Source organism: Macaca fascicularis, chromosome 13 (assembly GCF_037993035.2).
Source record: "Macaca fascicularis isolate 582-1 chromosome 13, T2T-MFA8v1.1".
NCBI lineage: Eukaryota > Metazoa > Chordata > Mammalia > Primates > Cercopithecidae > Macaca > Macaca fascicularis.
In genome coordinates, this window is record NC_088387.1 from 50,362,750 (window position 1) to 50,377,341 (window position 14,592).

The window sequence follows — 14,592 nt, forward strand, 5'->3', positions numbered from 1 at the left end:
CATGAATCCAAAGTTTTCTTGTCATTTCCTTTTTCATCTTCACATCCTGTAATGGGTCTGCAGCTCACAGGTAAAAGAAAGATCCTATTTCCCAACCACAGCCAATTTCTCCCCAGGGGGTAGACCCAACTCAGCTGTGGAGGCACCCCCTGTACCTCGTTCATGGGGTCCCTTTCCCAGGCCTGAAGGGAGTCCTGGGAACCCCCTTGCCATTCAGTTCCTGAGAGAGAGTGACCTGGCACTGTTGTCAGACACCACCTCACGTCTGGGCCAGAAGCACAGTGACAAGGGCTAGTCCTGGAGGCCAGCTGTGCCCCTCTCCAGGAAGGATGCTGGCTGTGGGATGGCGGGCAACGCACATGAGCCTGGGCAGGCTTTGCCTCTGTCTGCTAGATGCCCCTTCAGGGAGAAAGTTGAATCTGTCTGGTTCACAGAACCAGGAACAGCTGGTTGTCCAAAAGCCTTGCCCCTCCCTGGACCCAGCAACAGTCCTCTGTAGGTTCTCTGCCCCCAAGGAGAAAGGAAGGAACCTGGGTCATGCCACAGGCTACTCCTGAACTAAGGGAGGTCTGGTTCTTCAGCCAAAATTCAAATGTGCGTTTAGAAAGGAAGATCATAGACCAAGAAGGTTCAGGGGAGGCAGGCACAGAGGCTGTGCAGTGCACAGGCCCCTGTGTGACCCCGGAGCAAGTACACATGTTTGCGTGGGTTCATCCGTGTGTACGATGGGCCTGACAGTGTCCTGTGGCATCTGTGCTTAACTGTGGGCATGTATGCTTGCGTTGCATGAATGTCAATGGGGCCCGCCCCAGCCCCTTCACCAGCCAGTGTACACATGTGGCGCACCCATCCCCAGCTGCCATCAGCATCGACAACTCCCAGCTCCCAGAAGTTACCTGCTCCGGGGAACCCCCATGCTAAAGGAAATCCCCTCACTGAAGAGATAGGTATGTGCTCCAGCTCACCCCAGCAACCCCAAGCTTAGACAAATGACTAAGAGGATACAAAGCCCAGCCCTGCCTCCAGGTGAGGATTCTGTGGTGTTCCAAGTTGTGCACCTCCCCAGGCCACAGCTCAGGCCCCAGATGACCTGCCTGAAGCTGCATCCTTGCTCCTCCCACTCCCAAAGGCACTGCCCCAATAACGTGCAGCCAAATCCACGTCTTAGCCTCTGCCTCCAGGAAACCCAGCCTAAGACACAGTCCGTGGGTGTCTTTCCATCTTCCAGGTCAGTGTGTGAACTTTGCATGTGATCTCCTGTAATCATGGGCATCTGAGTGTGTCTGTCTATAAGCATCTGTGTGTGTGCTGGGTGCAATCTGTGAGTGTGTTGGGTGTGATCTGTGCTGGGTGTGATCTATGGGTGTGCTGGGTGTGATTTCTGTATGCTGGGTGTGATCTGTGGGTGTGCTAGGTGTGATCTGTGCATGTGCTGGGTGTGATCTCTGGGTGTGATCTGTGCTGGGTGTGATCTGTGCATTTGCTGGGTGTGATCTGTGTGCTGGGTGTGATCTGTGCATGTACCAGGTGTGATCTATGGATGTGCTGGGTGTGATCTGTGCTGGGTGTGGTGGGTGTGATCTGTGTGTGCTGGGTGTGAACTGTGTGTGTGCTGGGTGTGATCTGTATGTGCTGGGTGTGATCTGTGGGTGTGCTGGGTATGATTGTGTGTGCTGGGTGTGATCTGTGCATGTGCTGGGTGTGATCTGTGGGTGTGCTAGATGTAATCTGTGTGTGCTGGGTGTGATCTGTGGGTATGGTAGATGTAATCTGTATCTGCTAGGTGTGATCTGTGCATGTGCTGGGTGTGATCTGTAGGTGTGATAGGTGTAATCTGTGTGTGCTGGGTGTGATCTGTGCCTGTGCTGGGTGTGATCTGTGGGTGTGCTAGATGTAATCTGTGTGTGCTGGGTGTGATCTGTGGGTATGCTAGATGTAATCTGTGTCTGCTAGGTGTGATCTGTGCATGTGCTGGGTGTGGTCTGTAGGTGTGATAGGTGTCATCTGTGTGTGCTGGGTGTGATCTGTGGGTGTGCTGGGTGTGATCCATACTGGATGTGATCTGTGGGTGTGCTGGGTATGATCTGTGTGTGCTGGGTGTGAACTATGTGTTTGCTGAGTGTGATCTGGGGGTGATCTGTGGGTGTGCTGGGTGTGATCTGTGTGTGCTGGGTGTGAACTGCGTGTTTGCTGAGTGTGATCTGGGTGTGATCTGTGGGTGTGCTGGGTGTGAACTGCGTGTTTGCTGAGTGTGATCTGGGTGTGATCTGTGGGTGTGCTGGGTGTGATCTGTGGGTATGCTGGGTGTGATCTGTAGGTGTGATAGGTGTAATCTGTGTGTGCTGGGTGTGATCTGTGGGTGTGCTGGGTGTGATCTGTGGGTGTGCTAGGTATAATCTGTGTGTGCTGGGTGTGATCTATGTGTGTGCTGGGTGTGATCCATACTGGGTGTGATCTGTGGGTATGCTGGGTGTGATCTGTGTATGCTGGGTGTGAACTGTGTGTTTGCTGAGTGTGATCTGGGTGTGATCTGTGGGTGTGCTACGTGTAATCTCTGTGTGCTGGGTATGAACTGTGGGTGTGCTGGGTGTGAACTGTGGGTGTGTGTGTTTGGTGTAATCTGGGTGTGCTGGGTGTGAACTGTGAGTGTGCTGGGTGTGATCTGTGGGTGTGCTAGGTGTAATCTGTGTGTGCTGGGTATGAACTGTGGGTGTGCTGGGTGTGATCTGTGGGTGTGTTGGGTGTGATCTGGGTGTGCTGGGTATGAACTGTGGGTGTGCTGGGTGTGATCTGTGTGTGCTGGGTGTGATCTTTGGGTGTGCTGGGTGTAATCTGTGCATGTGCTGGGTGTGATCTGTGGGTGTGCCAACTGTGATCTGTGTGCTGAGTGTGATCTGTGTGTGCTAAGTGTGATCTGTGGGTGTGCCGGGTGTGATCTGTGTGCTGGGTGTGATCTTTGGGTGTGCCTGGTGTGATCTGTGAGCACCTCCAGTGAGTCCCAGGTGTCTGTGCATACCATGTGCACACATGCAGGTGTCTGTGTGCATGCAGGTCTGCACCTGTGCCTGCTGGTCACCTGCGATCAGGGGCCTCACTCCCACCCACCATCTGCTGGCTCACCCTCTTCAGCGCTTCCATCTGGCTGAGATCCCTCCTGCGCAGGCGCACCCAGCGCCGCCGTCGGTGTGTGTAGTACATCTTCTCAGCAGGGACCCAGTGCTTCGGCTTCCGGTCCGGGGGGATGGTGATGCTATACTCCCAGCCTGGGGGAGGGGGAACCCGTCACTCATTGCTTGGCAGTTCCCCATCTCTCCTGGGACCATCTCTGAATTTGGGGCATGGTCACAGACTCTTGAGCGGCCACTGACTCTCGGTCCTAATTTGTAGCTTGGAGTGGGGGTGCCTTCAAGAAGTGTTCCGGGGTGGGTGAAATAGCCCAGTGAAGGGCCCTAGCATTCAGCTGTCCCCACCAGCATGGCTTGAGAGCTCGCCGGGGATGGGGCTCGCCAGGCTCCACATGCTACCCACCTTGCTCATCGACAGCCCGGTTGAGGTCTGTGGACCATTCCTCATCTTCCCACTTCCAGCCCAGTGGGCACTCAATGTCATCTTTGGGAAGCACCTTCTCCCCGTTCTAAGGACAAAACCGAACAGACAAGCAATGAGAGGAGACAGACAGATGTGAGCAGGGAGGCAGAAAAGATACAACTTGACAACATACGTCCTCGAAGTCCCAGATAGAAGGGCAGAGACCCAGAGTCAGTGTCCTGCCACCACTGCACCCCACACTTTCCCTCTGGAAACCAAAGCATGAAGGCTCCGGAGGTAGGAGGGGGCAAGGAAGAACATGCCCCAGCCTCCCCTGAGCCCCAGGTGCCTCCAGAGACCAAATGTCTAGACCCCACCTGCCCCTGAGCGCCTGGTTTACCACATCGGTGTAGTTGTCACTCATGTAGATCCACTGGCCTCCGGGAAGCCGGGTCTGGTTCTCAAACACCTCCTCCACAAAGCTCAGGTGACCGGCGTCCATGTCATGGAGCAGGCTGTGGAGGAGGGCTGGTCAGAGTCTCCACTGGAGAGGCCCCCATCCATCCACCACCTCCTGGAGAGCACCCCTGCCCGTGTCAGCCTCACCCCAACCAACAATGAGAGACATGGGGGTGGGAGGCAAGGGTGCAAGAGACCAAGGCAGAGAGTGAAAAGGAGACCTAGGGACACCCTGGGATAATCAGGGACAAAAGAGTACATCACCCAAGATAAAGAGAAAACGAGGCCAACTGAAGACGGCAAAAGGAGGATGGGCAGTCGAGACTTGATGGATAGTTGTAAAAATATAAAGTGTTACCAAGTTGTACTCGTAAGATTTGAGTGCTTGACTGTATAACATATTATACTTCAATGTTTTTAAGTAAAAAAAAATTAAACACCACAGAGTTGAATGCCAACCAAACAGGAAAAGGAGAGGGGAGAGAGGCAAAGGCAGGAATAGACATGGAGAAGGACCACATAGATCTGAGAGGGACTGAGAGAGAAAGGACCACTCAGGGGATGTGTGAGCAGTCCAGACATGAGAAGGGTTCATGTGCAGAGGAGGTGATGGGCTTGTCCTGGGTGTCTTGGAGGATGGGGCCACACCCAATGGACACCACACAGAATGGAGGCTTAAGAATAAAGGCCTGGCCAGGCGTGGTGACTCAAGCCTATAACCCCAGCACTTTGGGAGGTTGAGGAGGATCACTTGAGCCCAGGAGTTCAAGACCAACCTGGACAACATAGTGAGACCCTGTCTCTACAAAAAAATTAAAAATTAGCCAGGCACGATGGCACACACCTGTGGTCCCAGCTACTCAGAAGGCAGGAGCAGGAGGATCACCTGAGGCCAGGAGGCTGAGGCTGCAATGAGCTGTGATCATGCTACTGCACTCCAGCCTCCAGACAGAGCAAGACTGTCTCAAAAAAAAATTTTTTTTAATGAAAAGAATAAAGGACTGTCTGACTATCCAAGCCCTTCTGGAAAGCACTGCTGCCTGGCGAGCCTCAGTGCTGGGAAAGTTCAGTGAAGTTCCTATGACCAGCGCAGGAGCAAGCAGAGGGATCAGCAGAGCCCCAGCCTGCCTCCAAAAGGAGGGTGCAGTTCATGGTGGGCAGCCTGGCCTGGCTCTCCCCAGTCCTCCCTGCCCACGACTCACGTCTTCTCCGGACACACAAACCAATCTCCAGCCCAGGTCCAGCCGGCCGAGGGGCGGAAGCTCTCCTTGGGTAGCTTGATCTTGCCGGTGACGTCAGAAAACTTGGGGTAGGTGAGGCCCGTTGTGCCCCAGTTCCCGACCAGGGCCAACTTGGTCTGGTTCTCATACTGGAGGGCCAGGAAGAATGAGACGTGAACAGGGGGCCCAGGCAGCTCCAGGGTGTGGGAGGCAGAGGTGGGGGCTGCAGGCACTCACGGTTTCAGCAAAGACAGACAGCTTCCCCTCAGCAAACTGGTTGAACTCCTTCTCATCCACAGAGAGCCCAAACCACAGCTTGACCCGTATCTGCACTGGCATCCGGGCCCCAGGCACCTTCTCCATCGGATACTGGGTACCAGAGAAGGACAGAAACCCACAGTCCCCTTCAGGATCCAGATGTCCCAACGAGAGCCTGAGGAGGAGTCCTCCAGGGCTAGGTAGACCAGGCTGACACCCTCACTGGGAGTGTCCCCTGTGGAAGCGCTTACCAGAATTGCATGGAAGGGGAGCATACAATTGAGAAATGCCCATCCCACCCCCCATCCCTCACCAAGATTCCTCGCCATCAAAGGCAAAGGCTACATCATTCCCTTCTAGGAGCACTCTGCAGAGAGGAACCATGTCTAGCCCAGGATCTCTCCTCTCCCCTTCTCCCACCACATCCTCGCTTCCAGTTTCTTCTGGAACAGTGCTTGCCAATGGAACGTTCTATGATGAAAATGGTTTATATCTTCACCATCCAATATGGTAGTCACTAGCCCCATGTAGCTACTGAGCACTTGAAATGTGGCCAGTATGACTGGGGAGGTAACGTTTTCGTTTCATTTACTTTTAATTAATGCAAATTTAAATAGCCATCTGTGGCTACCATATTGGACAGCACAGTTCTAAAACTTGTCTCTAAAGGAGACACAATGATACAGATCTGGAAGGAGAAGAAATTAAAGCCTCCCCCTTCAAGTTTAATATTGTATTTCTTTGGTTAGTGTATCATCTAATATCCCTACCCTTTCAAGTGATTATCAGCGTGTCAACCACTGTTCACTGGTCTTCAACTGCTTTTTATCCTGAAACTTTCAGAAGCTCTGCCAAATGGGATAACCACAACAACCCAACATGAAACAGAAATTATTCTCCACAATTACTTCACCATTTGATTGAAACCCAAGGTCAGACATGGCCTGAGGAGCAGAAGCTTCTGCTCTTAAAATTCACATTGTCCCCTAGAGGAGGCAACACATTAAGTATCCAGGCCTAGTGTCATGAGCTCAAAGCAGTATATCCTCTGGGGCAGGGAGCCGCGTGAGCAAAGGGGTGGGTTCAGAAAAAGAAAGGGCGGCTGAGGTAAGGTGTCCCACGCTGGTCAGGGAGGCCTGGATCCCTGGAGGGAGAGCCCAGGGCAGGTAGGAGGCTCAGGAAGGGGCAGAGGACATGCCAAGGCCGGGACCACCTCATACTTCCCTCCTGCAGACACAGCCCCGCTTCTTTTGGTTCATCTTCAATGAAGCCTGGAGGAGCCCCTGAGTCCACGTGTCATGCCCCGGGGAAACCTCTCCATGGCTGTTCGCTTAGGCTGTCCTCTCCCCCGGGTGGTTAACTGCCTTTACCCTCCAAACCACCAGCCCCAGGGAAATGGCAGGAATGCCTGACCCCCACTTCCCCCATCCACCCCCGGCTCTCTCCCCTGTCCTCCCCCAGACGGGGCCAGCCTGCCGGACCCAAAATAGCAACAGCAAATAAAGAAATGTCTAGTTTGGGGCTCCTCTCTCTCCCTGCTGGTGCTCATTTTTTCCAACTTTGGTTTAAGTTCAGAAACACCAGTGTTTTCTTGGTCTCTGCTTGCTGCCAACATTTTTGTAGAGCTTGCTCAGGAGCTACTGGCGGGGCTCATAAACTCAGTGGGGAAGACTTCGAGAAACAATTCTATATCTTTTTTTGTTTTTTTTTTTTTTGCTTGAAACCAGGGAAAATGTTTCAGTTTGCATTTCCCTGAGGCTACATGGCCAAGAGGTCAGAACCTGGAGCTCGTCCCCTCCCAGCGAGTCCACCAGGCACGATTCAGCAGCACCCCAGGCACGATTCAGCAGCACCCCCGCTACTCTCACAGACAGCCTTCCCGTCAGCCCCGCTCAGATGCGGCCACTCCTTGACTGCCTTCCCTTTTTGCCCTACCAGGCCAGGAACTGGCTTAGGAGGTAGATTCTCAGAGGTTAGGCTCTGACAAGCACAGGAGGTTAGAAGCTAATGGGAAACATGCCCCAGCTGGCACGTAAGCAGGTGGATGGGGGCAGCCTACTGCCCAACACACAGACACACACAGACATAACTTACTCACACAACTGTGTGCAGACATGTACTATCCCTGGCCTTCAGCTGGCCTCTAGTCATGGCACGCATAGAGCAGGGGAGCTCCCCAAAAGGAAAAGGGGAGAGGTGGGGAGAGAAACTAACATCCATTGATCACTTATTTCCAGCAAGTCCCATCACCTGTGTTACCTAACTCAACCCTCAAAACCTGTAAAATGGGCAGCCCCACCCACCCTCATTTTACAGATGATAAGACAGCAGGCAATTCAGAGAGGTTAAGCAACCTGCCCAAGGCCACACAGAGCTCCAATCAACCGTGGCATCCTCTGTGCTACTGAAACCTGTCCTCTCCACACCCTCCAGGGGACAACAAGACGACTGGTCAATATACAAATGCGTCTAGGCATCACTTGGGGCTCTGCTCCCAGGTTCAGGCTCGAGGCTAAAGTAAGTCAACAACGACTTCCTGGAAGAGGGGAGGAGGGAGGAGAGATGTGGGGAGGGGGAAGGTCGAGCGCGGAGGGGTTTTAGGGAGGTGGACTAGGCTGGATGAAGACCCAGTGGCTTAGGTCGAGGAGGCTTTGAATGCTAGCAGAGCTATTCAGGGCAAATGAAAAGAGATAAGGAGGGCTGGCGCAGTGGCTCACCACTGTAATCCCAGCACTTTGGGAGGCTGACGGGGGGGCGGATCACCTGAGGTCAGGAGTTCGAGACCAGCCTGGCCAACAGGGTGAAACCCCGTCTCTACTAACATTACAAAAAAAAAAAAAAGAGCTGGGTGGGGTGGCGAACGCCTATAATCCCAGCTACTCGGGAGGCTGAGGGAGGAGAATCTCTTGAACCTGGGAAGCAGAGGCGGCAGTGAATGGAGATCACACCACTGCACTCCAGCCTGGGCAACAGAGTGAGATTCCATCTCAAAAAAAAAAAAGAGGTAAGGAGCAGGCCTGCTTCTCAGGGCCGCTCCTCCCCAAGCAGGGGCAGCCTCACTGATAGCCCTTCAAGGAGGGCCCTCCCTTGGGCCTGGGCAGCCATCGTGCTGGGAGGGATCTCCCGCATTATGTCCTACACACCAGGACCACAGCAGCCTTGGCTCTATGTCTGCACATGAGCCTAGATGGGCTCTCCCCAAGCACCTGCTCACCTCCCAGCCACCCATCCCCAAAGCTGGTGACACCCCTGGAAAGGAGGAAGAGGGAGCAGGGATGGGTGTTGGAAGAGGAGAAAGGGCAGGAGAGGTGGGGGCTGGTGAGACCAGGGGACACAATTACATGCTCCCAGCTCTCCAGTGGGTCTAGCTTGTGGTGCGCCTGTCCCAAACCCCAGATACCAGCCTTCCCAGCAGAGGGACCCGAGCCTCAAAGTGACTCCAGCTCCAGTCCAGGGCACTGGGGTTGGTGTGGAAGCCAGGTCATGCAAGGCCTGCTAGTGCCTGGGAGCTGAGGACTGAGGCCTCCCTATAAAAGACACCTGCCTGGAAGGACAAACACAGCCACAGGGGTCAGCCCTCTGACATGGCCTGGACCACAGACTCCACCTCATTCACTCCCAGCGCCAGTGATTCCAGCTCAAACCTACTAGGTCCTACACTAGGTGCAGGGGCCTGGGGACTTTGGGGGAGACCGAGGAAAAGGAAAGTTGTTTTACCCAAAGACCTCCTCTCCTTCCAAGACCACAGCCTAAGAATTAAGATAGGTCAAGAACAGGAGGGGGAAGCAGAAGAGGTGGGAGAAAGGCCGTGTGTTGGGAAAAATATGATCATGACTTGGGAAAAAAGAAAACTCACTTTCAGAAAGATTGTCTGCAACTTCCCACAATTCTTGCCACAGTAGTTGGCACCCCGCCGGGAGAAGAGGACTTGGTGGGCGGGCACCCGCTGGTATGCCACACGCTTGTCTCCCTGCAGCATCCAGATGATGATATCCGGCAGGCTGTTCTGGGGCTGAAGAGAGGGCGGTGGTCAGGGTGGGGATGGTGACACACCAGGCCCACGCCCCACAGCCACACCGTGAGCTGACCTCTGACTCAGAGGCCACAGAGGCCTCTCCTCTCCCAGCTTCCATCCCACATGCTGCCCACCCTGGCCTTCCCCCAGACCTCCCAGGGCTGGCCGGTGTCTGGCTTGAGTGGCAGTAAGCCCCCAGAGGACAGAGCATAAGGCAGCCCCCAGCTCACATGAGAAGCCTGCCAAGGTTACTGAGCTGAGTACATCCTTCTGGGAAGAGACACTCCTGCCTGGACCTCAGACCTTACATTCTTAGGTCCTCGCTACCAGGTAGACATTCCCGGGGGCAAACATCAGAGAACGAGATTTGACCAGGGAGGTAACATTATGCCTAGGACACCACCCACGTTCCTCAGTCCCGAAAGCGGGAACAGATCCATGGAAGGTACGCCCTTCCCAGAGGACACACACCCTCCTCCCCTAGCAGCAGGATTCCCGTGGCCTGAAGACACTGGACTCTGAAAATGGTGACTAGTCCGGAACGAAACTGCGAGGCCCCTAAGCCCCTCCAGCATGATTGACAACTGCTCCCAGCTGCACACTCTGGCGAGCAGGCTGATTGGGTAAGGGTCCATTTGCTTCCAAGGATGGTGAGCAAAGTGAGCCCAAGTGGAGCCAGGTCTCCACCCAGGGCTCCTGCTGAGCTGATGCTCCTGCAGCACAGGTGAAGCATGCCCATGCATCACTTCACTGAACCCCAACAGCGAGCCCAGGAGGCAAGACAGGCAGCCCCATTTGACAGGTGAGGAAATTCAGGCTTCGAAAGCTTAGGAACCAATGCAGGTTTTTCTGACTCCAAATATGCGTTCCTAGCCACTATACCAGGGGTTCTCAATGTGGCGCCCACAGCAGCAGCAGCTTCTGGGAACTTGTTAGAAATGCATATTTTCAGGCTCTGCCCCAGTTCCATGAGGGCCAGGAACTCGAGGGGCGGGCCCTAACCTGCTTTTCACAAGCCCTCCAAGGGATTCTGATGCACATGCAAGTTTGAGAAGGGCTCTCTCCACGGGACCCTTACAGTAACAGCACTGTTCGACCTTAACCCCTTCCAGTCATATCACAATTGATGCTTAGAATTCAGGGGTCAGTCTGGGCTGAGATTACAGAAAGCAGCCCATGACCAGCCTGAGGGGTTGTTCTGCTGCCACTGTGAGGGGTTGGTCCACAGCTGAGCAACACAGTGTCCGCCAGGGAACCAGCCTGTGCCTATAGGCCCTGCTGACTCCAGGGACCCACATCCCTTCCTGAGCAGCCTCCCTCTCCCCTTCCACAGCTTCCTCCAGTAGCCCCTCTCCTGGCCCTGCCCTTCTCACACTCCTGGGGAGAGCCCCTACCTCCTGCCTGGGAGTCCCACATGAGTCTGGTCAGAGCAGGCAGCAGCGATGTCTGCCCACCACTTGTGAGCAGACCCTTCTCATTCCAGACAAAAATCCCTGACCTGCCTGTTTGCCAGGGAACGGGGTGGGTGCATCTGGCCACACAGACCTCAGGGGGAGGTTCTGCAGGTGGGGAAATAGTTCCCCAAAGACAAACCAGAGCCGGTCCTCTCTGATCAGATACAGCAAAGCTCAGAGTTACTGAAAATGTAGCCTTCTTGCACCTGGGGCTCAGAGGCATCCAGGACAACAGGAAACAGAGGGTCCAGGCAGGGGAGGTTGTTGGCCAGGTGCAGACAGGCACTGGCTGGCAGGAAGAAGGAGTCGGGAACCTGGAGAAGCAGGCCCTGGCACTGAACCTAGAACCAGGCACCTGGATTCTGGTTCCAGCTCTGTCTCTGACATACTTTGGCAAGCAGAGGGCATTTATTAGTTACCTATTGTGTGCCAGGTTCTGTGCCAGGCCCCATAACACCCAGTATCCCATCACACCCTCTCTCTTCCTTCTATAAATTGGTCCATTGAGGTTCAGAGAGGTTAAGTCACCTGCCCAAGGTCACCCAGCAATGGAACCAGGGTGGGTAATAATCCAGACATTCCCCTTGAGCCTGCCAGTTCTGATGTTCCAGGCAGCAGGAGAGCAGATGAAGAAAGGTACCCGCAGGCTTAATTACCTCCTCAGCGAGGGCACGCAGACGCAGGAGCCAGTCCTCAGCCTGATCCAGAGCAGCAGGGAGCTCACTGTGGCCAAGCTTCAGGGCCAGGGCAGCCTCCGTGATTTGGCTCAGGTGACGGGTGCGCAGCCGGTACAGGTACTCGTCCAGGTGGGTGGCAGAGGGTATCTCATGGATATCACCCAGAGGCTGGCTGTGAGGGACAGACAGATGGAGTGCACCTGATGAGCCCAGGGCTCCCCCAGGTCCAGGCATGCACATGTGTTGGGGTTCTCACAGCAGGCCCCACCCCCTCCGCCTGCCTGCTGGGTGCCTTCTCCAGCTGGCTCCACAAGCACAGCCATCTCTGTGTGATGTGCTCCATCCTCACCTCCTCCAGGAAGCCTTCCTCACCCATGTCAGCCTACATGCCTCCTGATGTGGAGTCCCCAGCCCCCGATTCCAGGACTGCCAGTTTGGAATCTGTCCTCAACTCCAGTCCGGTGAGTTCTTTTGCACATATGTTCCCCTCTGCCCCACTGACTACAGGCTCTCAGAGGGCCCAGGGGGTCCCGCTCCTGCCCCCTGGATCCTCCTAGAGTAGAGGCCCCAGCGCTGAGTGCCTGCACTGAAACAAGCCCGCTCTGTGCTGTGTATCCGCATTCTTCAAGGAAGAAATTTAGAAACCCCTGAAAAGCCACTGCAGGCACTGCGGGGAGGCCAGCAGCTCAGATGTATCCACCTGAGGTGGGGTGGGGAGCCATGACAGAACCCTTCCCAGAACCCTCTGTTTTGGGAAGCCTTTGGAGAGGAGGTGGGGGGTACATGCAATGCCAGAAACACAGCCCTGAGCCCTGAGAGGTAGGAAGTCAGGTTTAAGCTCAATCCTGTTTGGAGGCAAAGAACTCTGACCTCCCCCATCCCACAGAGGCACCCTAAAAGTCCTTCATATGGCTCCTCCTGGCCATTCCAAGCCCAGGGGTCGGTACCCACACAAGCGCCATGCAGAAATGCGGCCGGGCGGTCTGTGCACTCTCTAACCAAGCAGGACCCCGCTCCATTTTCCCTGACTGAGGGTATGGGGGCTGCCCTGCCCCCACCCCACCCCACCCCCTTGACTCCCAAACAGGACATTAGTCAAACCCGCTCCACCAGGTCTGCTCCCACCACTTGCAACCCCCCCACCTCCCCTCCCCGCAGCGTCTGACTCCCGGCTCCCGGCTGATTTATTTTTCTGCCAATTTCCCCGAGCTATGCAGAACCAATTACCGCCGGAGCGCAGCGGCACCGCCGCCGCCAGATACACCACTCTGGCAGGCCCTCGGCGCACTACATTTTTCCTGTTATTTTTTTTAATTGAATTTTTAGGGTGGGGGGAGCAGTACGCAAACTCCATCTCGGGAAACTTAAGCCCCGGGGCCTGTCTCAGGTCACGTACTGCACACCCTGTAGTAATATAATATTTACTGCCCCGAGGGTGCCGCGGATGGGCTGCCCCAGGCCGCTCCTCAGCGGTGGAGCGGCATGCTCCATGGGTAGCGGGGCGGGGGTGGGGGAGCCTGGGCCGGAGCCCTGGGCTGGGGCCTGCCTGGGAACCAGGCCTGAGTGGGCCTGAGGGCGGGGGCAGGCGGGTCTGGAGAGGGATAGAGAGAGCCGAGCCAACCAGGGTGATTTATGCGCCCAGCCTGGGTCGGGAGTCGGGAGGGGCTGCAGTACAGACCACCAAAGGGAGATTTTCATGGAGGCTACAGCCCAGCCAAGACTCCCCAAGAAACATTTAGGACCTGTGAGTGCCACTAACAAGCTGTCTCCGTGCTGTCTCGGCTCTTTCCCTCCTCAGGAAAGCCCAAGGCAGGGGGTACGGAAAGAAGGGGAGACCAGGAAGAGGAAGCTGATGGCGCTCCACCCAGCCCTAAGCAAAGCCAGGGGCCCCGCCAACGCCGGCTGACTTGGAAATTGCAGGTAGGCCCAGCACAGGGCTCAGCAGGCTGACAGTAGAGTGGGCTGGGCTGCTCCCAAGGTCCCTGCTTGCCTCTGCGGGGCCAGGTGGATACCTGTACCCTGGGCAGTGTCCAGCCTGAAAGATGAACTGGCCTCGGGGCATTCATTTCACTCCTTGTGAGCAACAGCTCTCCCCTGGGCCTGGGCTGGATGCTGCATCCAGAGATGAGACCTGGCCCTGCTCTCAGGGGGCCCACAGAAGAAAGATGCAAACAGATCCCTGCCTGAGCAGCCTCAGAGTCAGGAGCCCTTCCTGGAGGAAGCGGTTTTGAGCTGCACCTGGCAGGGCCAGCAGGAGTTAGTAAGGCCCAAAAGAGCGGGAAGGGCATCCTGGCTGATGGAGCAGCATGTGCACAAGTGCAAAGACACAGAGGCAAGGGGGAGCCTGTAGGGGTGGGGACGCTGAGGGCCAGACAAACCAATGCAGAGCTTCAGAAGTACAGGGGCTCCATGAGGCAGGTGGTGGGGACAGAAAGGCCTGTCCACCAGGATGAGAGCAGGGGCTTTTCCTGGATGCAGTGGCAGCCACTACAGGGCTGACGTGGAGGCAGGCGTGACACAGCTTGAAGACGATGGGGATACTAAAGAAGGGATGGGAGAGGAAGGAAGGAGGAAGGACATGGGTGAGGCAGAGCCACCAGGGCTGGGGCAGAGGAAAGAGGAGGCGAGCAGTCAGAGCTGGCTCAGGTTTCCAGCGTGGGTTCTGGGGAGCCGGGAAAAGAGTGCCGGGAGGTGATGAAACCTGTCTGCAACACGTGTAGCCCCAGACCCAGCACTGAGGTGCTGGCGGGACATCCACGTGGACGTGTCCAGCACGTTGTGTTCATAGGTGTAGAGATCAGAGGAGAGGGCTGGGCTGGAGGAACAGAGTGGACACCACCGGCCCTGGGGAAGGGGGAGGCTCCCGGAAGATGAGCCGGGAAAAGGGCTGAGATGGAATGAGGAACACCGATGCTGGAGAAGTGGGCCAGGCTGGCTGGAGAAAGGGTGAGCTGCTGTGGTCAGCTGTGGGCCTGAGTTCG

At 55.7% G+C, this 14,592-nt stretch overlaps 1 protein-coding gene across 24 annotated transcripts in view; it reads right to left on the reverse strand.

The window, feature by feature from the left end:
- The window catches only part of DYSF (dysferlin), a 233,094-nt gene that overhangs the window by 112,511 nt on the left and 105,991 nt on the right, over nucleotides 1-14,592 (reverse strand). For all 24 annotated transcript variants that reach the window (XR_012422205.1, XM_045369115.3, XM_045369111.3 and 21 more), the window contains 7 exons: nucleotides 11,591-11,783; nucleotides 9,322-9,477; nucleotides 5,445-5,576; nucleotides 5,190-5,356; nucleotides 3,929-4,043; nucleotides 3,529-3,634; nucleotides 3,121-3,263 (listed from right to left, as the gene is read on the reverse strand). Coding sequence is in view for 23 of the 24 variants with exons in the window: in XM_045369115.3 (XP_045225050.2) it covers nucleotides 3,121-3,263; nucleotides 3,529-3,634; nucleotides 3,929-4,043; nucleotides 5,190-5,356; nucleotides 5,445-5,576; nucleotides 9,322-9,477; nucleotides 11,591-11,783 (1,012 nt within the window). In the remaining variant the exon portion in view is untranslated. The remainder of the gene's footprint in view (nucleotides 1-3,120; nucleotides 3,264-3,528; nucleotides 3,635-3,928; nucleotides 4,044-5,189; nucleotides 5,357-5,444; nucleotides 5,577-9,321; nucleotides 9,478-11,590; nucleotides 11,784-14,592) is intronic.